General features: G+C 27.7%; 1 protein-coding gene across 1 annotated transcript; it reads right to left on the minus strand.

The window, feature by feature from the left end:
• Nucleotides 1-762: 762 nt before the first annotated feature.
• LOC136981028 (T-box transcription factor TBX20-like) lies at nt 763-24,129 on the minus strand. The gene is made up of 7 exons (XM_067277285.1): nt 23,760-24,129; nt 15,940-16,276; nt 6,169-6,442; nt 4,459-4,626; nt 3,389-3,465; nt 2,076-2,182; nt 763-1,668 (listed from the first exon to the last, which is right to left on the minus strand). The coding sequence occupies exons 1-7, from the start codon at nt 23,989-23,991 to the stop codon at nt 1,229-1,231; spliced, it is 1,635 nt and encodes a 544-aa protein (XP_067133386.1). The 5' UTR covers nt 23,992-24,129; the 3' UTR covers nt 763-1,228.
• Between the last annotated feature and the right edge of the window lie 727 nt (nt 24,130-24,856).

Below are 24,856 nucleotides of genomic sequence, written 5' to 3' on the forward strand. Positions count from 1 at the left end.
GCTTTATGGATTAATAAATGCTTAAAAATTACAAATTAATTTATGTAGAAAATATTTAATGCACGCAATTTATTTTCTCTTATCATTGGATTCAGTATATATAATTTGCATTAAATCGATGTAGCGAACGAGACATTGCATAATTGTAACGTATGAAAGTACCGTATACTTCTTTAGGTGTAAAGGAGCATTATAATTGTAAAAAAATTGAGTTTTGTAGAGGTTATATCTACATTTTAATCCAAAAAATCCATTTTGTATAGCTTTAAATTAACTAAAAGTAAGAATCTTTTAATCATCAATAGTTACTAATTATAAATATTTGAACTTTATTTATAGTAAAACCAACTTCAATAATTTGCTATGGAAACGGCATTAAAGATCTTTTAATTAACAATAATGAAATTTATTATAAAAAAAAAATTAATTTTCAAAATTTTCTTTTATTCGTAATTACTTGCTTAATGCACCATTTCTAATTTCTAAGCTTCTAAGTTAAAATAAAATTAGTTAAATCGATAATCATAAATTTAAAATATATACAGATATTTATTTCAAATTGTAGTAAAAATATAATTAAATCACAATTAACGTGCCATGAAAGAGTAAATCCCGTAACAACCATTTTATAATTCTGAATTTGTCTTATAAATGCTTATAAATGGAGCATTAAAGACATTTTTTAAATGTTTATTTAAATAATAATAATGTTTATGAAAGTGAATTATTGAAAGAAACACATTAAACTTGAATAAATTTTTTTAATTTAACTTTTTTTTGTCTTTCTGTTTGTGAAACAATACAATTCTAACCAAAATTTCCTTCAAATGTCTTGAGGGATATGTCAGAGAAGTGAGGTAGTAAGCATTACAATTCTTAAAGAAGAAAATTATATATAGGCCTATGTACAATTTGGATAAGATAGAATTTTCACGAGATAAAAAAAAATCATTTAAGATATGTACTGTACCAGTGTTTTAATATTTTAAAATAAATTCCAACACCATATTGCACTTTTTCAAAGTTCACAAACGCGATAAACCTGGACTAGTGTGAGCTATGCAAAGAAGCTTAACCGGAGGACCGTTCCTGCCAAAAATCACCAAACCCTCTAGTATATACTGTATATATTTATATATATGTACAATCGATTTTACTGGAATGTCGTTTCAAATATACAAATATCCATAATCCAGGAAGATTAATGACGCCTCTAGGAACTCTAAGATCAAACTTGAGGCGCTAGTCCATCGCATTCGGAGGAATCTAAAGAAGATTTGGAAGAAGACGGTTGTAAAAGTCGAGGTTGTAGATAAGGATGAAACCTTAGTCCAGGATAAATCCCTCCTAGATGTAAACGAGATGCGTACAAATTTGATCCTGTTGGAAGACCAGGATAAGATCTGTTATATGTACCCGACGACGACGATGTTCCCGGTTCTGTAGGAGAGGATCCGTTGTTAGTATTTAATAACGATAAAGGTGGAATAAATGTCCGAGGAAGTCCAAAATAGAAGCTAGCAAAATTAGCAGCAGTTTGGGGATGGGATGACATTATTGATGACAAATCGGCTACACTTAATGCAGGCACATGAGGGAATTTCCAAGGTACCGCTCCTTGACTGGCCATTAGAAGTAACTCGCTGTTAGTTGGGAGACGAGTCAATCCTATTAGATATTAAGAAAATACTACATTTTAAAAAATAAGTTAATCGTAAAATCGTTTTTTGTTATTATAAAATAATAAAATTACGCCAAACATTTCTATTTTTTTCCTTATTAAATAAATCTTACTTACGCATTCTCGACTAACATTTAAGGATACTTTTTACAAATTATCATTAGCATATTATCTATTTAGTTTCATTATGTGAATAATAACACAGAATTTCAATCAAATAGGCTTATTTTATGATTATTTTTTCAGTTTTTCACGTTTAATGAAGTGAATTTTAATTCCTGATACTATTTAAACGAATTTTTCTTATGGCGATTTACTCTCAATGCAATTATGTAGACCTATAATAAAAATTACATTTAATTTATGTCATTTTTTATAAAGAAAATTCATATACCTGAAGTCCCTGCCAAAGTAGGTTCAGCAGTTAAATCTCCAGTGACCAAAGCTCTAAACGGAGAATGTCGAAAAGCATGTTCTCTTAATAAAGTTTCAACGGATTCCCTAAAAAGTATATTAAATTAATTTATTTTTTAATGAAATTTTTAAATTAAAGATATAAAAATGATGATCGATATTTTAACTCTAGTATCAACACCTGTTGATATTTTTTTTGCAACTCGGTTGCTTCTTTAATGTGACTTTAATGGTCCAAAAGGTGATAAAATTGCGAGTCTGCCCGACAATAAAAGTCTTTTACGTCTTTACTTAGTCTTTCTTCGTTAACTGTATCGTGAAGGAACTTATTTACAACAGAAATAAAATGTAGTGAGCCTAATTATTGTATAGAATGGAAGTAACTGTTACTAGATGTCAATACGAATTCTACTAATGGAATATTTCTTTCTTCTACCTTAAATTAACCTCGTTATAAAAAATAAAGCATGTTATCATCAGTCTAAACAACGCCTCTTAATGCTAGACGTATATAATAATGGACTGCGGGGATAGTGAAAGGATAATTTATTATGAGACACACAAAGTGAGAGAAGGATGCAGATGTTAAGGAAACGGGACCACTAATGTTATTTCTACGTTATGCAAGTTTAACAAAGGAAAAAAATCAATATCGAGAGGGTCGAATTTAACTTTTTAAAGCTTTACTTCTGTATAAACATTCATAAATTCAAAATTTATTAAGTAAAAGAAATGAGGCAAACGTTTATTTGCATGCTTTCTTTATATTAATAAAAAAAACTCGTTTAACTAATAAAATAATAATTCGTATAATTATTATTAAAACCTAGTATTATATTAATATATTCAGATCAAACTGTAGTCATAGCACACGTGTATAATTTATATTCATTTCTTTTTTAATTCAGTAGAAACTTGACCTATTCATTATTCTTTATGTAAAATATTCTTTCGAGTTTTTATTTTTTCCATTCCAATTACACGAGATAAAGAGTTAGATATATTTTTTTATATTCCAAAGACAGTGCTGACAATTTGTTATGTTCAGGTGACTTATCATTTGACATAGTAAATTGCATAGTAAAAAGAAAGAAAATGAAAAACTTGATTTTTCGTAGAACTAAGGTAGATGAACTGCCTTTTTTAAAACAATTTTAAAACTTTAAAGAAATCAGCTATAAAATAGGATTAACTTTGATTTCTAATAGATAAATAATAAGCGTTATTATTAAATAATTAATCGATTAAATGCGCTTTTATCATGGTATTAAATATTTTAGTACATCATCTTACCTCTCCAGATCAGTGAGTCGTGAAGAATCTCGAAAACCTTTGGCAAATGGATTACTGTCGATTTTTAACTTTGTGATCTATGCACATAAAAATAAAAATTATATTGATATACATTACAGTTTCATCAAATAGCTAATTATCTAAATAATTAAAGCCGAATTATTCTAAAATTTCTTTAAATTACTTAGTATTTAACTAGCGCTCAGTTAGGCCTAGTGGCGTATCCGGGTATTATTGTAAAGGAGTATAGATTTGTGCTTAAAATTACTATTGTAAATAAATAAATAAGAATTGGCCTATATCAAAAATGCCTAATTTTTCAAGAAGTTATTAAAAATTTTCTTTATATAGGCCTATTTCTTTTAAATTGGTTAATTTTCTATTTGGTTAAGAAAGGACATCCGCCATCTTTGAATACGACTTTAACAAGAAAATGCGTCATATATAAATGAAGTTTGCTTAGATAAAGTTAAGGGAAAATAAATTTATTTAGTATAGTAGTTAAAAATAACAAAAATATTAATTAAAGAAGCTTTGTATGTCTGTTCGATAGTTAATATCTAGTAGAGAAAGACGTAACTTTTATCATTATATTTAATAGAATATTATTTTAAAAAATAGTGATAAAAATTAAACCATTGAGAAATTTATTTAAAAATTTTTTAAGTAAAAGAATTTAATATTCTTTAATAGTCATATTATAATTCTTTCGATGTAGGCTTAACTTAACAATTTAATTTCGCATCAATCATTTAACTAAGAAACTAGATACAAGACGAGTTTTGACAAAAATACAATGTAAATAGTGGCAGGTGTCAAGCTTTTTACTATAAATAGCATTTATTCTTAAAGTAAAATCTTTAAAAATGGCAATTAAACCCAACACATTAAGTTACGAAAGAAGAAAAAGGGGAGGGGAGAGAACTGCATACAGGCCATTGAATCTGATAATCTTTCTCGAGAAATTTCCGTTGGAATAATCAAAAAAAGTTTTAAATTATAAAGTTTACATAACGTATTTTCGAATTAATACGTTATAAAGTTGGTCTTTGAGGTCAAAAAGTTCTTACCAGTTGATTTTGATATGCTGTAACTGCAGTAAAAACCGTTTCTGGGAAGATATAAGTTCTATATAATTCCGCTTCCAAATCGGTAATCAAGGGCGGACTCGAACTATCGGATCGAAGTCGGATGAGATGGATTCTTGGCTGGTACTTGTGCATTGAGTTAAGCACTATCTGTAGAAGAGAATATTGCCTAATAAAACTGCTGTTTATTTACCTATACAAATAATGCTGAAAGCCTAAATGTGACTACTTGATAGACAAATATTAGAAACGTAGTTCTACCTTCCTATGTAAAGATCTTTTTATTATTATTATTATTGAATTAAAGTTTAAACGAGTTTCTAATTAATTACTTATAGCAGATTTTAATCATTAATCGAGTTTTAATTCAACTTTTCAATTGAAAATGCAACTTGCTCTTGGTTCTATAGAGCGGTAAATACTTAAAATTATTTAAGTTTTAGCGTATTTTTATTAATAAAACAATTCTCTTAAGATGTTAAAGCTTATTCAGTTAGAATAAAAACGCATTAATAGTCGAAAACACGAATTATTTATGTAATATCGCGCATAGAGTTAAAGATAGCAATAAATGTTAGGCCTATTATCCATGTAAATTAAGCGAAAAATTTTGAATTGGTAAACTTTAACAATATTATAAAGGTTAATTAAATACTTATTAAAATTCAAATATTATTGTGTGGTATATTTTTTTCATTTAACCTATTTTTAAAATGAATAAACTCATTTTTAAATTAAGAAACGGAATGACGATAAAGATAAGTAATTTTATCTGTAAAAAAAGAATAGAAAATTAGATTGGTATTATTATTATTATTATTATTATTATACGGGAGGGTGCGAAAGTAAGTATACAATTTTTATTATGGATGGAAAAAACATAGAAGAGAAAATCATTAATTCTTATGCTTAAATGATAAATAAGAAATACAAAATAGTAATAATAAACTCTGCACCAAACATCTGTATTTCTCAGATTCACAATTGTATACCTACTTTTGCATTCCTCCTGTATTATTACAGTTAAACCTGTGTAAGCCGGATTCGTATGGTGCCGAATATTTCTTCCAGTTTAGCAGAATTTCCGTTTTGAAAAGGTTTTTTTTTTTTAAACACAAAAATAGCTGAGTTACTAAGAATTTTTATCGTTTAGGCAGGTTTTCGTTTTATTAAGGTTCCGTTTTAGAAAGGTTTCACTATACTGTACGTGATTTGTATTTGTTTTTTTTCCTTCTGTAACTAATGTAAAAATTTCTAATTTTAACATTATTTTCTTATTCATTTACCAAAGAAATGCATCAAATTATCGCAAACAAGTATCGTTTCTTTTTAAATCATTTATCTTCCATTTCCATATATCTTAGATTATTCAAATAATTTTCGGAGTAATCCTTCATTTTCCTACTTCAATCATTACGTTATAGGTGATAGTACGCTATTTTACAGCATTATTCAAAACGAAAAAAGTATTTTTAGAGCATTACCCGAACATCTTAATATTGATCTACACAGAAATTTAAAGGAAAAATTGCCGAATCTTAATAGTAAAAGAATGTAGAATTAATCTAAAACAAAAAAATCACAAAGATTGGTAGGCGCATTATTAGTTTATATTAGAAACTCAACAGTCAAAATGTAAAATGATAAATAAGGAAAAGTAGATCTACGAAAGCATTTTTGTAGGTAACTTACATGCCCTTGTTTATCCATCTCATTATTTGTCAGTTTTACTTTCTCAAAAGACACAACTTGCTTGCGAAGTTGGTCTCCTGTGAAAGGAGAGTCGGGATGGAGGTAGAGGCGAGCAGGAGAGGGGGGATCTGCTTTGCCTGCCACTAGCCACGATGATCGATGATAGGCATAACGATACCTCTTATTGTCTATGGGCACGATATCCAGTAGCACTGCATATTTGGTGTGGCTCTCCACTCCGCTAAACGATATTCTCAGCGTTGGAAACATTCTCCTAGTAGATAAAGTTTAATCCATTATTATACTGTATAAACATAGCTATTAAACCTAATCTTAAGATTAAGTTATTTCTACTTCTATAATAAAAAAAAAACCTGAAATTATTTATCTAAAAATATAAACTTTTTAGGTTATTAGAATCTGCGTTATTTAATAAATTAAAACTTTACTTTCTTTTATTATCCGCCGAGAGAATTTTTCTACGAAAATTTACAAAATTTTACTTTTTACTTTATCGTTTTATGTTATATTAACAACATTAATTGAATAAACTATGATTAAGTTAGGCCTAGTAGAATATAAATAAATTATTTTAAAGAAATACATGTAATATATAAACTTATTTTGAGCAAAACGTTGTCTTGTGAATGATAATTTTCCAGTGAAAAGAAGAGAAATGATTAAAATTTCTGAAAAAATGTATTGCTAATTTGATAAATTTGTAAAATCATTTCAAATAGCCTAATCTTTTGAACCTATATCTTATCACACACAATATTTTATTCATTTGACGAATAAAAATAGCTTAAATGGATTTAACCAGTTTGCAAAGACCATTGATTAAATTTTATAATTTTTTCGACACGATTGACAATTTTATGCTTACAATTTATTAATGATTTATTTCTTATAAATCTATATAAAAATATAGACAATAGGAATAAAATTAGACTTGATTATTTGACAGGAAGATTTCCTATAAATCTATTTACAGTTTTCATTTATTAAATACGTATTAAGTTACACACCTACACATCCATTAAAGTTCTCCTGTAATGTATTGCACACAACGCTTGCATTTTGTAATGTAATGTAAAAGTAACCGATTAATCTGTAAAAACCTTATTCGTTATTTTTTCATTAGACAATAAGAATAATTTGATATCGACTGTCATTTTCGTTTTCCTCAAAGTATAGACTCAAAATTCAAAATTCCATTGAAGAGATTGTCAAAACATAAACCTAAATCTCTACCAGGAAAGTCTGTTAGACTGATTTAAATAATTAAGTATTGGCCAACTTTCCTGTATAATTTTATATTTATCTTTAAAAAAATAATGTTTAAAAACACATTTAACTATCAAATTAACACATAACGGCTTACAATTGCTAGATTTAGCATGAATTTTATATTAATTATACGAAAAGTTCAGCATATGTTTACTCGTATTAATTCTTTATAAAGATGATTCATTTAAAGTCAATAATAATTGTAAAGAAGTTTTAAAAAGCGTAGTCTTGTTTAAATAAAAATAAAGATGTGCAGCTTAAACTTTCGAAAAAAAAAACAAATTATAATAAAGAAAAAATCAAATCTAATTAGGATGACATTTGTAGCTGGAAACAGAGTTTAGAAGCCCTTTAAAAAGTCATTAATATGAGGGTTATATAGACTAAACAATGGTGCCACTTTCTGAAGTACAAATTCTGATTTATAAACTTAAAAAAATGAGTTTATGCGTTCCCTGGACACTCACAAAATCCTTCTTGACAGCCAAAGCGGGAAGATGAGATGCAGATCTCCTAATCAATAAATTTTAAGCAATCTCATCTGCACGATTTCGATAAATTCTTTAAAAATAAAATAAAAAATCTTGTAATTTATCATTTAAAAAATATAAAGTCCAGTAACTGATTTGTTCAATATATCATGCTGTCTGTTCATTCCAATTAAGGTCTGCTTTATTCCCCATCCGAACACATACCAGATGACTATATGTGTAATAATTTTATTAACAAGAAAGTAGTACAGGTCTATCTTGGTTAACCTTTCTAAATTGATTTTGCAGAAGGGGGAAGGGAGAAAATTGCCACTCTTTCGATTCTTTGCCTAAATAGCATTTTATCCATTATTTATGAATATTAAAAGAGTGCTAGTGTAATCTTATTTTCTATATTTTTTCTTCTTCTTTTTTAATAATTGAAGCAGGAAACTTTTTCTATTATGTATTTTATCACCTTTATCTATTCGTAGCTGTATAATTCTTTAAAATAAAGTTAGGATGTAATGAAAACCGCATTAATACTTAAGTTTCGTATCAGTTTCAATGCGATTAAAATAGTTTCTAATGAGGTTGATATCAATCTCAAATATTCGATATTATTATTCTGGTAAGCTATACTTTCAATGATAAACTTTTTAATTGTCTTCTAAAGATTAATGTAAGCATTTAAAATCGTATTTGAAAGGCTCTCGAGCCTTTTTCATTTTAATAAAAATTTTATTACTTCCTACAGGCTTAATGAGACATTACGGGATTGAAGGAGATCCAAGAACAACTTTTAATTGTCTAATTTTTTTTACTTAATTCTCTTCAGGTTTAGAAAATTAATGACATTAAATAGCTTTAAATAATCTGATTTAATTGTTCTCGTTTATTTCAAATCAGCATTGGATTTAAATATATTTTTTAAGAATTTTTTTTTATTGCAAATGAATTTGTTTTATTGTTCTTATACATTGATATAAATTATAGAAATTAGATAATATTTTTTAAAATTAATATAAGTTATTGCAATTTTATTGTCTGAAATTTCAAAATTTTAATGGTGTAAAAAGTTTTGTAATATCAATGGGTTAATTTATTGCTTATAAATCTTTGGAGATGCGAAAATTCTATAGAATGCTATATATATGTAAACAAACAAAAGCATAAAATATAGATTTCTCAAGGTAATTGCACCAAACAGGGCCCTACATTTGCAAAAAAACACATTCTATTTGATTGCCTTCACACTTCCATCAAATATTTACACATGTAGAAGATGCACTTCTTTCTAAAATATAACAGACATCGACCTATCACAAGCAGTTGGAGGGATCAGTAATCTGCTCTTCTGCATTTTAAAAGCGGCTCCGCCCCATACGGCCAAAACTCCTTAATTAAAGCAGAAGAGTGGGAAATGAATGAGAACAAGTGTAAGAAATGAAACACTTGATAGAAACGGGCGTAGTACAGGGGAGAGATTTGCATCTCAGGCTAATGTTTAAGTATTAATGGGGGGTGATAGTGACATCAGGCCCGCTAACAACATTATAGGCAATCACCAAGTTGAATGTTCCGGATATGGACCGATGGCTCCATCCCCTGTTACCTCCCACCCTTCTTCTAGTTTGAAGTTGTGCAGATGTTTTCATTGCAGGCAATCATGATGTGTAGTGTGTTGCGTAAGAAATTTCACAAGGCAGATGAGTTTCGCTTCAGCGATACACTCGCTAGCAAGGGTGATAATAGTGCAAGTGAGGACGAGAAATGAGGCAAGCTAAAAGTGGTAGGAAAGGTGGCTGTAAGCTATAAAAGTCAATTTAAAACGTAGATAGCACTAGTATTATTTTTCGAGTCTTGCCTTTGAATGTTTCACAAAACTTCGGGTTTTAAAATGGTTCGTTTCTCACATTCTCGGGAATGGTGGAAAGCCATAAAGTTAAGAATGTAAAAAAAAATATTATTCTACTTTTAAATCGAACAGTTAAATAACAGATAGTAAAGTTTCTAAAGTAGTCAACAAACGAATTGTTGTTTTCCTCCTCATTTTATTTTTATATACAGAAAAGTATTAGGAAAGTGGGAGGTGGATAAGGTTTGTAGTCCTTTCAACAGCATTTTTTGGCGAAAAAAAGGAAAATCTTGGGAAAGATATAAAATGTACGATTGAAATATTCTCGATTTATGTTCCGTTGTATAGCATCCTTCTATAATTTTATATAAATTACTTTTTTAATACAAAACTAAGTCTTTTATATGTCGAATTTACTTCAGATCACTTCCCATTTGTAGTTTCCAGTTCACTTTACAACCCATAAGTCTAGCAAGATTTAGGGTTGCTATTGAGTATTATATGGTATTAAATTCAAAATGTATCTAGATGATCATGGTAACAATGATTTGCATAGACTTATACATACAAAATTGAAAAATTAATATCAGAAGATATTTAAATGCATTTATTATTTACCTATTTAAATGCTAAACAGACCTACGATCCCATTTAAATGAAAATTTTAACATTCATTTAAATGTACGTAGAAGCCAGCGAAGAATTTCGTTTAAATTTAAGATGTATGACAATGAATGCTTTTAAATGGAATATACTTTTACAACATAACTCGAGTACATTATTATCTTATTATATTAAAATATAATTAATTATTTATATAAAAATTATATTAATTTGTCTATAATTTCTTATGCAAAATCATTTATCTGCTGAGCTCTTATTATTATTATTATTATTATTATTATTATTATTATTATTATTACTTTTTAATAATTTATTACATTTTAATTTTATTTTAAAACATTCAACCTTAAATATAAGAGCAAAGTCTAGATAATAATTAAAATATAATCTTAATTCAGGCATAATTTTAATTTATTATAAGTCTAATTGACTTATTGAGAGAGTAATTTAGTAAAGAAAATCTTTAAATTCCAGAAAAATATATGAAAAAATTGGTTGTAAACAAACCGTTTGATTCTATAACTAATAAGTTCTTAAAATTTTATTTTCTTAAAACCTGAGAAGGAAATATTTTAAATTAATTTTTCAAATGTAAATTAATGTAGGCCTAAGTACTTTCTGCTAATATTTATGGAAGTTAATAGGGATTATTGTGTTTTCCATTTAAGAATTTCTTCTAACTGCCTTGTGATTTAGCAATAAAAAAGAACATCATTAATTATTAGGAAGTATTTCAAAAATTTTAAACAATTTCGAGAAATTAAAAAGATTTTTAAAAATATTTTACGTTACTTTGAATTATTTTATGTGGAATGGAGCAAAATTCTACACGTCACTTTATTACAAGGGAATTTAATAAATTCGCTTTTGAGAAAAGTAAGTTGCTTGTGTTTATCTTTGTGAATAGAAAACTTGTTATTTTCTTAAAAATTTCATAACAAATGGACTAATATTTTATTCACTTAACATTCTAAGTGAAGAGAACAGAGCAATAAAAGGTATTTCTTCAAAAATCCTTTCGTTGGAGTCTAAAGATTGACGCGAATTTTCTTATAAAATTATCATTCAAACAATTAATAATTAACTTAACTAATTAATAAACGTGAATAATCGATCAAGAAATATTTTAAACGTAATCTAAAGCAGATTTCACGAAAGGAATTCGGATAAGTTACGACATAGGCAGCGATATTATTTCTCAGCTCGTTAGTCTATTAACACCTCAGGTAGTCATTAGGCAACACTTCACCGAATTTCTTTTTATTTATTTTTTTATCAACTCTAAGAAAATCTTTTTCGAACTTCACATAGATTCTTTCTAATTGGTTCCAGAAGATGTTGTTAAGAGAAAAAGTCGTTCTTTGAAAACAATTGTCTGTTCTTTTATTCTTAGAATCAGAACAAAATACACTAAATGGCCTTAATCACATCGTGGTCCTGCTGCTATATTTTTATTGTTTTTTTTTCTATATCAATCACTTAAACAAACATTTGTGATGATTATCTGATGCAACGACTTTTACTTTATAATATCTTTTTATTAATGTTTAAGGTTAAAAATCCTTATAAATATCCTCGACTTTTCGATTTTTTTGTAGGGAATGTAAAATATTAAAATCTAAGTCGAATTAACTACTTAAAAAAATTAATTTATAATTGTTATTATCGCTGTAATTTTAGATTATAAATTTAAAATTGGATCCTAATTTTTTAATCTTAACATTTCAAATTAATGGATTTATTTTACATAGTTGAAAGCCTAAATTATATATTTAATGTGTGCGTATTTCATTTATTTTTAAAGTATTTTTACTGTTTTATAAGCTTGTTAAACAAGGTAATAAAACAATAAAACTTATGAATTTTATTGTCTTAAGCGTATAAATTGTTTAAATTGGTATATTAAAAGATATGCAATTTATATTAATTAGCGAAATAAAAATATTTTATTCTGGAAAAAGAAAATGTGTATGTATCAGCATCCACGACACGTACTATTTATTAGTCTTATATTATGTATATATAGAAAGTAAATGCATAATTCAGACGCAAGCACGATGCCCTACCAAGAGGGGCCCACCAAATATAAACAGATACTCTGTCTGAATATCAATAGAGTTATCCTGCAGAGAAATGGCTACACAGTAGGGTCCGGATTGTTTATAGCTATTTATTTCCCTTATAATTTTTCCAAGATACTAACTTAGCTTTCCCAGGACCTCGAAACAAATTTGGGATTAAGAACAATGAAGAATCATGGAAACTAAATCATTCCCTTTGTAAGCTTTCACTCTGAATAAAAAACCAATATCGGCATGTGTTTAAGAACAGATAGGCCTTCCTCTCCTTCTATGGGTATTCTGTTTTATCGAATTATAAAACTAATAATAATAAAAAAATATATTAATTAAATTATATCTGTTGACTATTTCGAATTTAACTTTGGCTCATACAGTAGCTTATAATTTAATATTTATAATCTATTGGTTCAGCTGAGAATATTTAATTGAAATTCTTTCTATAAAAATACATTCGTGAGAGAGTCCATTAATTGTTTAAAATCACGCACGGATTGTTACTATCGTGACGAGTCAGGTGTTAACAAGGAAGCAAGATATCGTCACGAATATTGCTTTTATCTGAAAGTTCATTAAAGAAGTTGTTCTGGCAGCGAGTAAATCAGTTGCGGACATGAAATGTTCACATATATCACTGAAATAAGGGTAAAAATGTAGCTATGACCTCTATCTAAGACGTAGTTTTCCTAACCTCTCCTCTGACCCTTTACGATCTCAATCTTTCCCCTAAAAGGTCTTGAGTATGCTACGGTTTCTACAGTAAAACAGCTTTAGAATTTCATAATTTAGTTTTTATAAGTTGTTGTATTATGTTGTTAGAAGGTTAAATTAGCAAAAATCAGATTTTAAGCTTCATTATTTTCAAAAAATATATACCTATTAATTAATTGATTATATGCTAGTAAGCATTTTATAAATTAAATCATTTTTAGTAGACTTGAAAACATCGTTAATTAGTTAAAGAATTATTTAATTTATAAATGGAAGTTGCAGTTTTATTTATTTATTTAAAAAAATATTATTACTTTATAACCCGTGAATTCTTTTAATAAATTAAAGAAAGTTTAATCTCAATTCTATAAGCTAATATTAATAAAATTTATACCCTACAAACAATTGCTTAATTAAATGTTTGCTTTCATTACTCGTAAGCAGCTTTATTTATTGTAAGCACCCATGTACAGTACAGTACTGTACTGTACAGTACATCTACGTCTACTTTATGCACATAGTTTTATGTTTTCTTCGCTTCTCAGCTTTTAAAAATTAAAATTTAGCTTTCAAATCTTTAAAATTAAACATCAAAATTCGAATAACTTTACTATAAAATTTTAATTTTTAAATAAACTCAATGAAATCAAATTAATCATTATAAAAGGTTTAAAGTTATAACAACTTTTTAAATTCTGTATAATTAGACTATTTTTAAGTAATTCTGATGAAACTTGATTTTAAAAAATTATTTCGTAGATTTTTCAATTATAAATTATATATAATATATAAGCCTAAATTAATATGTCGATTTATAATAATTTTAATGATAATATAACTAACTTTTTTAGCACCAATTACAATAATAAACTTCTACGTACTGTACTGTACTGTGCAGTACAGTACATTCGCTTAAATAATAATATTTATTTAAAGAATTTTAAAAAGTATAAAACTATGTTTATTTATAAATAATAAAATTAAGTATTAAAATAAATTCTAAATTAATTTTATATAAATAATTCTATGTAAGTATTGTAAAACCGAAAAACTAATAGCCTATATAGGCCTAATTAACTCAGAATTAAATTTGTTATTTATAAATAGTTTTTAAATTATTAGTTTTTATAATAATTTTACAATTTATAATATATTAAAATTGAATATTCAGTCTTAAAAATTATCTTTTACATCAAAAATATCCATTTTTCTTTCAAAATTTTCAATGATTTGTTTATTAAAACGAGATTTTGTGTTTAGGATTTGTTGATTTTAGAATGTATCGAGTAAAAAAAATACACAAAAAATAGGAAAATATATATATATAAATAATAAAACAGAGGGTCAATTCTCCGAATGGTAAATTTATAAAACGAGGCTTTAGATTGTCTTTATCCTAAAGTTAAACGAGATAAAAAGAGCGACATTGATTGCATTTGTCGAGTCAATCTCGTAACAAGTTCAATGATCTGTGATGGTTGATCAGAGAAAGAAACCTTGATCACGTTCACACACGTGATGATCTCGTGACAAATCGCACGCGACTCTTTAGCTTTCAACCACATTAATCAATACAGTCGGACATGTCAAGTGTATTTGTGGGAAGAAGCCATTTGTTGAAAGTTACTATCGTTAACAGCCTAAAATTTTTAATGTATGCTATATTTTAACTAGTAAAATTTTGGAAATTGTCACGTTACTTCCAGCAAATCGCCATCATTTCATTTTCTATCGGATTTTTTTTTTTTCTTTCTTTTTTTCTAAAAAAAATCTTTATGCATAAATTAACAATTTACTTAATTACTTGTATTGTTTATGAATTGTTATTTTAAAATTTTCTATCTAGAAGGATTAGGTTACTTGGTTCAATAGGATAATATGGCGATGATGATATATTAAAACTCCGTTTTATTTATTTTCTATTCAAATAAATATGAATAAATTGTAAGAATTACAAGATTTTGCTTCGAAAAACTATTCGAAAGTTTAAGTTGATGTTTAAAATAGTTTTGGTGTAACGTATAAACCGTTTTTATGTAAGTGTTTTACAAGACATTTAAATGGCGGATTTCTTATTTAGTTCTTCATATATTCTCTTATCTAGTTATGAATTTAGAGGGTTATAGTAACGAATAGTTCTGTCCTTTTCCACAAGGGGGCGTAGATCGGCACTGTCAACATCTCGTCAAATCCGTAACGAACTGGATGATTGTCGTTGGTTACAGGCCCATTCATACTAATGGTCCCTTTGTTATAGTGGAAGTGCCTGATGTCGCTATGGAGATTTGCTTCGATTTGTAGTAATGTTTACGCATGTTACGAGAATAATATCTACGAATTATCATCGATTTATCGGATATTTGGTTTAAAAAAAAAATTAGTACTGGTAAATGTAAGGAACCACCATCATGTGTGAACGAATACTTGACTAAGTTATATAACATATATATGCGTTGTTTCATCAAAATATTACTTGGCATTAATAAAATTTTGAAGATTTTTAATAAAGGTTTCCTTAGATTTTCCTAAATATTAAATCGCCAAATATTAAATTCCCAATTTAGCGTCATTAATTGTTGAAAATGTGGGATTTATATATCGATTTCACTCGCAATAAAGGCAGATTTTTTTTTTAATTAAATTTACCGACTTTTTTGGTAAGTCGAGAGCGATTCTATAAATATTAAATGTATTAATTATACGATTATTTTAAAATTAGATTAATTATAAATGATAGTACCTTCCCGTTTTAGTGATGATCATTTCTGTACCCAATTCGTGGAATTTCTCCCACAGGTCTTTAGTTTCCAATTGCGCGTCGATTCTCATTAGTTGCTCGCAGTTACACTTTCCAACCATTTTCGGATTGTCGGGAGTGTCCTTTCCGTGGTCGGATTTGGAATCTGTGCCCTGTTCGCCATCGGAACAGGCACCCGTCGTCGAAATGTCTGACGGTTTGGGTGACTCATCATCTGAAGGTGAACTACGATCGCTTTTCTCCGTCTGTAGAATGCATTTCGAGTTAGCCACAGCCTCTAGCAACTGACCGGGACTCGTGGTTCTTTCTACCAGTTTCTCTAAAAAATAAATAAAAATAACTTTTTAAGTGCGACGTCAATGCTGATAGAATTTCTTACTAGAAAATCGTATAAAATTTAGCCCTATTATCTTTTAACTGAAAGCCAAAATCGATTTTTGTTCTTTGCCTATCCTTTGTTTTTTCTCAATGATCACAATGTATAATTTATTAAATATTCTAATCTGAGCGTGTTGTCCTTTTCTATAATAATAATTTGATAAATTTAATTACTTTTCTATGTAAGAATTATTGAGAATTAAAGTTTCTTTTACGGAACTATTATGCTAATGTTTGGAGGGAAAAACAAATATCGAATTAGCCTAAATACTTCGGATATAAATTAATTTTATAAATAGTTATAAAACGACTCTTTCAGTTATTATTAATATACAGATAGACTTTATATATTTATCAAGTTTTAATGATTTGAATGGTGTGTTCCGATTAAATTATGTTACCAGTATATTAACTTTAAAGAATGTTTCCTAAAAATTCAAACTATCCCTTATAAAAGAAAAGGCTTTTGTTGTGGAATAAATAAGTTAGTATATAATTTCTGCTTAAATTATGAGGTTCCTATGTTAAAGTTTAGTAAAACCGTCAGCAAAACTTAAAATTTAAACTAATTATCGAATCACTTCTGTGCTAGATTTGGTCCGATGTAACGGGAGGTTACGATAAAATTTTAAATAATTAAAGTAATCTAAAATCAAATTTTGCTCATTTATCAAAGAATATCCTATCACTATTCACTAGAGTTAGTTTATTATGTCTTTTCATCAAGATTTAGCCTATAGATTTTTAAACTTTATCATATTCTTTAAATTGGTTTCAGTACGGATTAATTTAGGAAAAAAATATATTAAAAATTAAATCCATATATGTTAAAAGCATCATTTAAGATTTAAACGAAGCACCTGCTTAAAACGAAAGTCACAATGAAATTTAATAGAGAGTTAGAGGATAGGCCCTTAGCTGCTTGATTTGTGTGTGAAAAATTATCTAGGCCTTGTTGTTATAATTAAAAATAAATTTACTGTGTGACTAGACTTAAGTAGGAAACAAATCTTAAGGAAAAATTTTAATTAATTATTGTGACTCCTAAGAAAAATTGATATCTATTTGCTTAGCTTATTTCCATGAAGGAGTAAAGAAGAACTTAATGTCGTTAAGAATAATTATAAACGAACAAAGAACAATTAAAACATTAAATCAAATAAAGTTGACTATTGGAACTTCGTAAATGAGGCGATTCGATTCAAAACAAAGTGGACAAATAATTATGCAAATCAAGTTATTCAAAACAATGGAATTATGTAAAAAGTAGATAGACCTGGGGTTCAAGTTGCAAACTCAATAAATAAAAGTTATGCCTTTTAGGGTATAAAGCATTGCTTTTATTATCCCTAATTTCGCGGATGGCTGGATAAATCCACTCATCGCTCGTCTGCATCTCTTATTTGATGCACAAATCACGATTTTTGATCATAATTATCATCATTTAAAATACTCGAGAGATCTGGAGCAGAACATCTACACGTAATCCCTTCCTTATTTCATTTATAATTAAATTAATTTCCGCTTCCCATTTTCTGTTTTGTCTCGACCCTTTGTAAAGTTTGGTTATTTTCCAAAATAAACCACAAGAAATTAATAAATTATCGTTAAAAAAAATGGTTATAATTAGAGTAAATTCGTATGCAGAACGACCAAAAAGCACGAATTATCATTTGCCTTTGTAACTAATTTGTTACTTAGACCCTAGATGGAGATTTGTTTGTCGTTATATTAATAATCATAAATTATAGACTAGATTTAAGTTTATGGATATACAGTATGACAATAGATCCATATATTTTAAATCTAACAAACATTATGCTATAATAGTTTTGAAAGAATAATGTCAAATTTTAATTAAGGCTATCAATCAACTCAGCAGTAAAAAGTCGCCACAGTAACGTGATTTTGAATGGATAATGATGACGAAATTGTCCACAGTCATGACAATACAAATTACAGAACTTCAGATCTTTTTCCTCGTTAATAATTGTAGTATTATTTCCTCATGTTTATTAATTATTTATATTTTTATCTATTTACTAAGTGCCATAAAGTCGTTTATACGAGACTTCCTTCATAAAGAACTTCTTGTACTCTAGTCTACCTTTATCTAGTAGGCCCCACTTTATCTACAGGAGGCCAGAAGGTCCTTATAGGTAGACTATAAAGGCCTTTCTGGCTCATTATAGATAAATTATAATGGAATATTAAGATTAAAAATTTAAATAATTTTAATTCATTTCACTAAATCTAGAGCTACTTTGCCACTTGTTTATCATATTCTTCATCAACACAGAAGTATTTTAGGGTACGTTTAAAACTTAGAATCAGAATTAGAAATTTCAATTGATTTAGATTTACCTTATAACAAAAGAATGAAAGATTTTTCGATTCAATGAAAGCATTGTTACGGCTAAGAGCTGTAAATTAGAATGCATTTTTCATTCTGTTTTGAAATGTTTCCTTCTGCATATGGTTAATTATGAGTAGAAGGCATTAGGCCGCTAATTACTTTAGGCATTAAGGTAATTAAGTTTATTTAATACCGAAAATATAGGACAAAAGCGAGAAAAGTGAATCTGCAGACAAATTGGCTCTTCGGATAATTTTGTCACTACCGACCATTTCTTACACTGATTAATGAATTTGTTTATAATTCTATTACGTCACACGAGAAATACAATGAATTAATAATTTACTATCTGATTAAAGAAAATAATGTAAAACAGAAATAATCCTGCTTTAATTCATTTTACGCAATATCAATTATTTTGGTTCAAGTGTGATGTCAGATATAATCACGTTGTGGCATTCAGACGATATCACTGCGATGTCATAATTGAAAATTGATGATGCTTTTTAATCAAAATTTATCCACCTAATCGTGATACGAGATTTATGTCTGACTTATGATCTCCACTCTGGATTGCGACGTAATGCTGTTGGATGGTTGTGACGTGGGAACTTGATTATAGCTCTCGTTCTGGGAAAAAATTAGGCGAATTTAGTGATTTTGATTTCAAATCATGTCACTTTCGTCTCTTATATAATGCCTATTTTATCTGTTTACACGCAAATAAATGAAAAATTATATAAATTGATGTATTTAGATTGAATTTGAATTTCCATCGACGTTCCAATACACATTTGCTTCATCTGAAATCTTATATAATTTTAGATATTTTTTTTTAATATTTATACTCAAGATTAAATTTATCTGTTATTAATTTTTTTATAAATTATATCGTTGTAGTGCTTCAAAATTAAATTATTTATATCTAAAGCCACAGCGGAAACTAGATTAATAAATTATTTAAATGTAATTAAGTCGAAATGCATATTTTAAATCGTGCAATTTGCCAATAATATAATCCCGTATAACATGTATTAATTTCGTTTGTCTTGAAAATAATGTGATGTTTCGGACTACAAAATTTAAGTTATTTTATAAAATTCTGTTCCCGCTGTTACAGAAAAATTTGTTCGGGCATATTTTACGAATTAGCTGTAAGAGAAGAGAGGCCACCTGTTGATACTACATATCTACGGGATGGCATCCCAGAGCTTCGTTTCTAACATAGTTAGCAACACTTCTCACCTGTGGGTAGGCAAACCACCCACTGCCTCTTTGACAAATTGAACTCGACTCTCCTCTAAACAGGAGAGTTTGCTTTTTGTAAACCAAAATCATTTGATTTTTGATACAGCAAACTGGCTTAGAATAAATTTCGAACGAAATTCTTAGTGTTCGTCATCACCAATCGAGATTCTTAACCAATTTACAACTAGAAATTCTTATAAAATGCTTTTAAAATATTGAATCGAACTCGATATAATGTATACAGAACGTCACGAAAGGAGCATTTCTATAAAAATACAGAAACGTTCGAATACTTCCGGTTATTAAACTATCGCTGACATATCAAAATCCTATAGACGAAAAATTATTTGGCTTACACTTTAATTAAGCATTTACTACAAATTTATGAATCAGATTTTATGTAGCTGTAGTAGAATGAGCTACGCTGGAGATCGCATGAAAAATTCATAACACCCTGAAGGAATTGTTAAGCAAAGCGTAAATAAGGCCCAATATTTACATAGGCCCCGTCTGTTAGATAAGTATAGAGCAAGCACAACTATGCCAGGCAGATTAAACGCATGTACACATCCATTATGTGACTCTGAGACAAACTGTCTCTCACTTAATGATCATTCTGTCAACAAAGACGGACAGTGACATCACGCAAGCGCGGTAATTCAAGACAAAGAAAAATTTGTTTTATCATGGATTCGTTTTTGTTAGGACGGATGTATTTTTTTCCCATTCCTTTTTTTGGTAACGTATAATTGTTAATACCGTGCTTACGTGTGAATGGAAGCAATCTATAGTTTTGTTTTCACCTGTTAAAGATTGCTTATTCTTGCAATATAAGCCTAAACTTCGCATAGATTCCTATGCAAAAGAGATCTTTTCTATTGATTATTATAACTCTAATCACATTTTATCATCATGACTTTTGAATTTTAAAGGATTAATTTCATTTTCCAATTGCCTTCACTTGATTTTTTACTTGTAAAAAACGTTAACTTAATAAATTAGAATGGTCTCTCTATTTTACTACATTTTGTAATCTTAGTAATTTACTAGCATTTTTAGAGAATAATTTTAGAAATATTATATGTGCAGTATAACTTCCGTTTACAGGTTACTATATTAACTAATGATAATTAATTCGATGGAGTTTAAACTTTAAATATTGTTAACTTTAATTAATCTAAATTCCTCGATTTCCTTCTTTATTTATTTAGTTTAAATGAAATTTAAAATTTTGGACTTCGGTTTATTTACAATAAAGTTTAAATTTTTTATTTATTAAATTAGGAATTATCGGGAAACATATCAAATCTGGATAAACTCAATTCATTATCGATGGAAGTGTATTGCTTATAGGAAAATAATGAAAAATTCAGAGTAATATTGGATTTTATTTCCCAGAAAGATATAAACGATAGACTTGTGTGAAACTCAAATCGATTTTTATATTCGGTAAGAATTCAAATAAAAATTCAAACAACCATTAAAAGTAAAGATAAAATAGTAAAATTCGGCTCTTATTCTACGTTTTAAATAAGTTTTTTTTTTCGAGTTTAGAACTTGTTGTTCGATATTAATATAAATTAAGCTGTAATAAATATTACACCATACCTTTTCTCTAATTATTTTTAATTATAAAAATACTTAAATTATAAATTTTCATTTTGATTTAAGCCAGATTCTAATCACTGTAAGAAAAATTTTATATTTTTCACATTTATATATATATAGGCCTATATATATATAATCCGTTAAGAATTTAATCGAAGCGTAATTAAAATATAAATATTATTTTTAAATTACATATTAAAATTAATAAATATGTTTATTAAAGAGCTATTGTTTACGTTACGCTCGGAAGATTTGACTAAAAGATAAATCGTCCTCTTATATTAGATATTTATTTATATTTGAGAGTAAAACTCTTTAAATAAAAAAGTTATAAATATGGGAATTATCCCATTGAAGATTTTGTCTTCTAGTCTTTAAGCTTGTCTCTAATATTGAAAGTTTGTAGAGAGAGAAAAAAATGGAGTGTCACTTGATGGATGATACTAAATTGATATAAAAACAGAATAAGGAGTGTATATACTACTTAATTAATATCACAAACCGCTTAAAAATGACAAGATATCTTAAATTTAAATCATTCCAACGAATACTAAAACATAATTGTCTTTAAATAGGCCAAACGTTTGTTTAATTCTCGATTTTCTTTGCCGTAAAGATTCAATTGTAGGGGGCCTACACTAAAGAGAGGGCCGACAGGATTGAATAAAACAATAAAATTAACTAAAAATGTTACTAAAAAGTAAAATTCTAACGCTTAAAAAATTATATATAAATTTCTTATCAGTTTTATTTCTAGGCTTCCGTTTATATGAAACACTTAGAAGTTTTTTATATGTGTATTAAGAATGGAAGTGTAGCATTTATGGACACTAATATTCGATTTCAGAATACTTTTCACACTTAAAAATAGATATAATATATTCTACTAAGTATATTCTATAAATAGATTTATTTATTCGTTGAAACTTAATAGAAAATAGCGAACTTTCAATGTAAAGAAGTGATATTTAAGACAAATTGAATTATCTTGGCCTAAATAAAACAACAGGTTAATAATAATTAGGCCCTGTAAATCCTTAGTTGTTTGTTATTACAAGAAAAAGTTTTGACAACTTATAAATAACTTCAATTAAAAGAAAGGAAAAATATTCGAGTCTCAAAGATTAATAAATATGGCCCAAATTTAAGAATTAATTTGTGAATTTTATTTAACATTATTAAAATTAAATGAATAAAAGTTGGGAGGAAAAAAAAAGCAAATTGAAGAGAATAGAAAAAGTTTAAAATAGGAAAAAATTTATAAAGTTTTAAGTAATCTTACTCGTAAATTTATAACTTCTACATTGAAAAATAATGATAAGCATTTGTTCATAGGAAATAGCATTAATGCTAATATTACTGAATCAGTGAGATGCCGAAGGCCAAACGAAATTCTTTTTTCATTTATCAGCAAAAATCCGAAATGTCCAGTTTGTAACTTTTAGCTATAATTACAGGCCCGGAGGCAAATCTTGCAGTAACAAAGATGAAATTATATCATTTAAGTAGTTATTTATTAGATTAATTCAGAATTCTTAATAGTTGAAGCAAAAATTAATGATATTTTAAGAAACAGCAATTTTTTCAAATATGTCATAATTAAGTTAAGCTTACTTTAAATTAGCTTATGAGGTATTTTGTTTAAAAATACCTTATTTTTAATTTATGATATATTTTTAAAAAAACTATTATAAACTGTTATGTAATTATCAATATTTACACTGAGACTGTCAACATGGAAAATAAAGGAATTTTTTTATAATTTTATCATCGATATTAATGATAAAAATTTTTCTTAACGATCTTTAATTGACTTTAATTAATTATATCTTATTTTTAGAAAAATATATTTTAAAATTTTGAAAATTACTTCTAAAATAACAGGATTTTTTCTGTTTTAAATTATATAATAATTGTAAATTTTTTAATATAAAATAATTAAATTTTATATTTAAAAAATCTGGATTAAATCCGCAGTTAAATAATTAATGCTATTAAGATATTTAATAATTGATTACTGAGTGCAAAATAATTTTTTTATTATTATTATTTTTTTCCTCTGCGGTTAACTAACGATTCACGAGTAACGCAACTTAGTTGACAGGATCTTTCTGCACTTTACACTAGGCGAAAAAAAACAAGTGAGATCCTTAATTATAGCGAAATTAATTAAGCTATGCAGTAAAGCCTTAGATGATTATCTGGTACTCACCTAAAGGTGATATAGCTTCGTGATGAAGTGGAGAATCTCGATCCAATAAAGACTCATCGCTTTCATCGCTCGATACGAGACTTGTGTTGGTGCTCTGTGACCCCGAAATCAGGGCATCGATAGAAAAGTCCCTGGCACGAGCCGACAACTGAGGCAGGGGATTGAATGGTCCACAATAAGATAAATGTTGTCTTTCCCCTGTTTCCATGATTGATATTATCAGGGACACCATAGAGCACTTAAAATAGTGTCCCCGATTTATTTCGGCTATTTATGATGTTCATAGAGTTGTTTTGTGTGCGTCATGTTAATCATCCCAAAATGATTGACACATCCTAGCAATGATCAAGTCTAGCACCATCTACTACACTTGACAAAATCACGTTTACTAAATTCAGGTGAGAATCTAACCGCTACGTAGCGCCACCTACCTGATTCGAACATCGGCGCATGCTCACGTGCTCTCTCACCGATCCATTGAGCAAAGAATCGTTTCCCATCTAAAAAAGAGGAAGTTTTATTGGCTGGCCTTTCGTCCAATAAGCCGAAAGCACGGATCGTTCCACCAATAGCGCCATCGATAATAAGTAATCGACGTTATTTTGATTATTTAACCAATGTCGGATAGCGAACTAATTTATTTTCCTGTTTGTTTTATTTCCTTATTTGTTGCTTTGTAAGGAATTAAATTATAAACTGCGCCATTTTTATTTGTTTATTATGAAGTATTTCCGCTTTTGATGCTTATAATCTTCTCGAAAATTATAATAAGGAAGTGTTTTTATACCGTGAAATTTGAGGTTCACTCCAATTATTTTATTTCTTCCTCACTATTCATTTCCTTATATCTTACGTAAATATCCATTTCGTGTCTTTATTAAAATAGAAAGCAAATTATTTATTTTAAATTAGTTACACAAATAGATCTTTAAAAAAAATTTATCCGTTTTATAAGCAAAATAATCATAGTAATTTTGCTTAAAAATCTCTTTTAATCTATTCAAAAGGACTTTCATGCATCCTGGATGTCAATTTTAAATTTTTATTTATTTATTTAAATAAAAATATTAAATTGATGACTTATAAAAGAAGATACT

This window comes from Centruroides vittatus, unplaced genomic scaffold (assembly GCF_030686945.1).
Source record: "Centruroides vittatus isolate TY-2023 unplaced genomic scaffold, ASM3068694v2 contig_1162, whole genome shotgun sequence".
NCBI lineage: Eukaryota > Metazoa > Arthropoda > Arachnida > Scorpiones > Buthidae > Centruroides > Centruroides vittatus.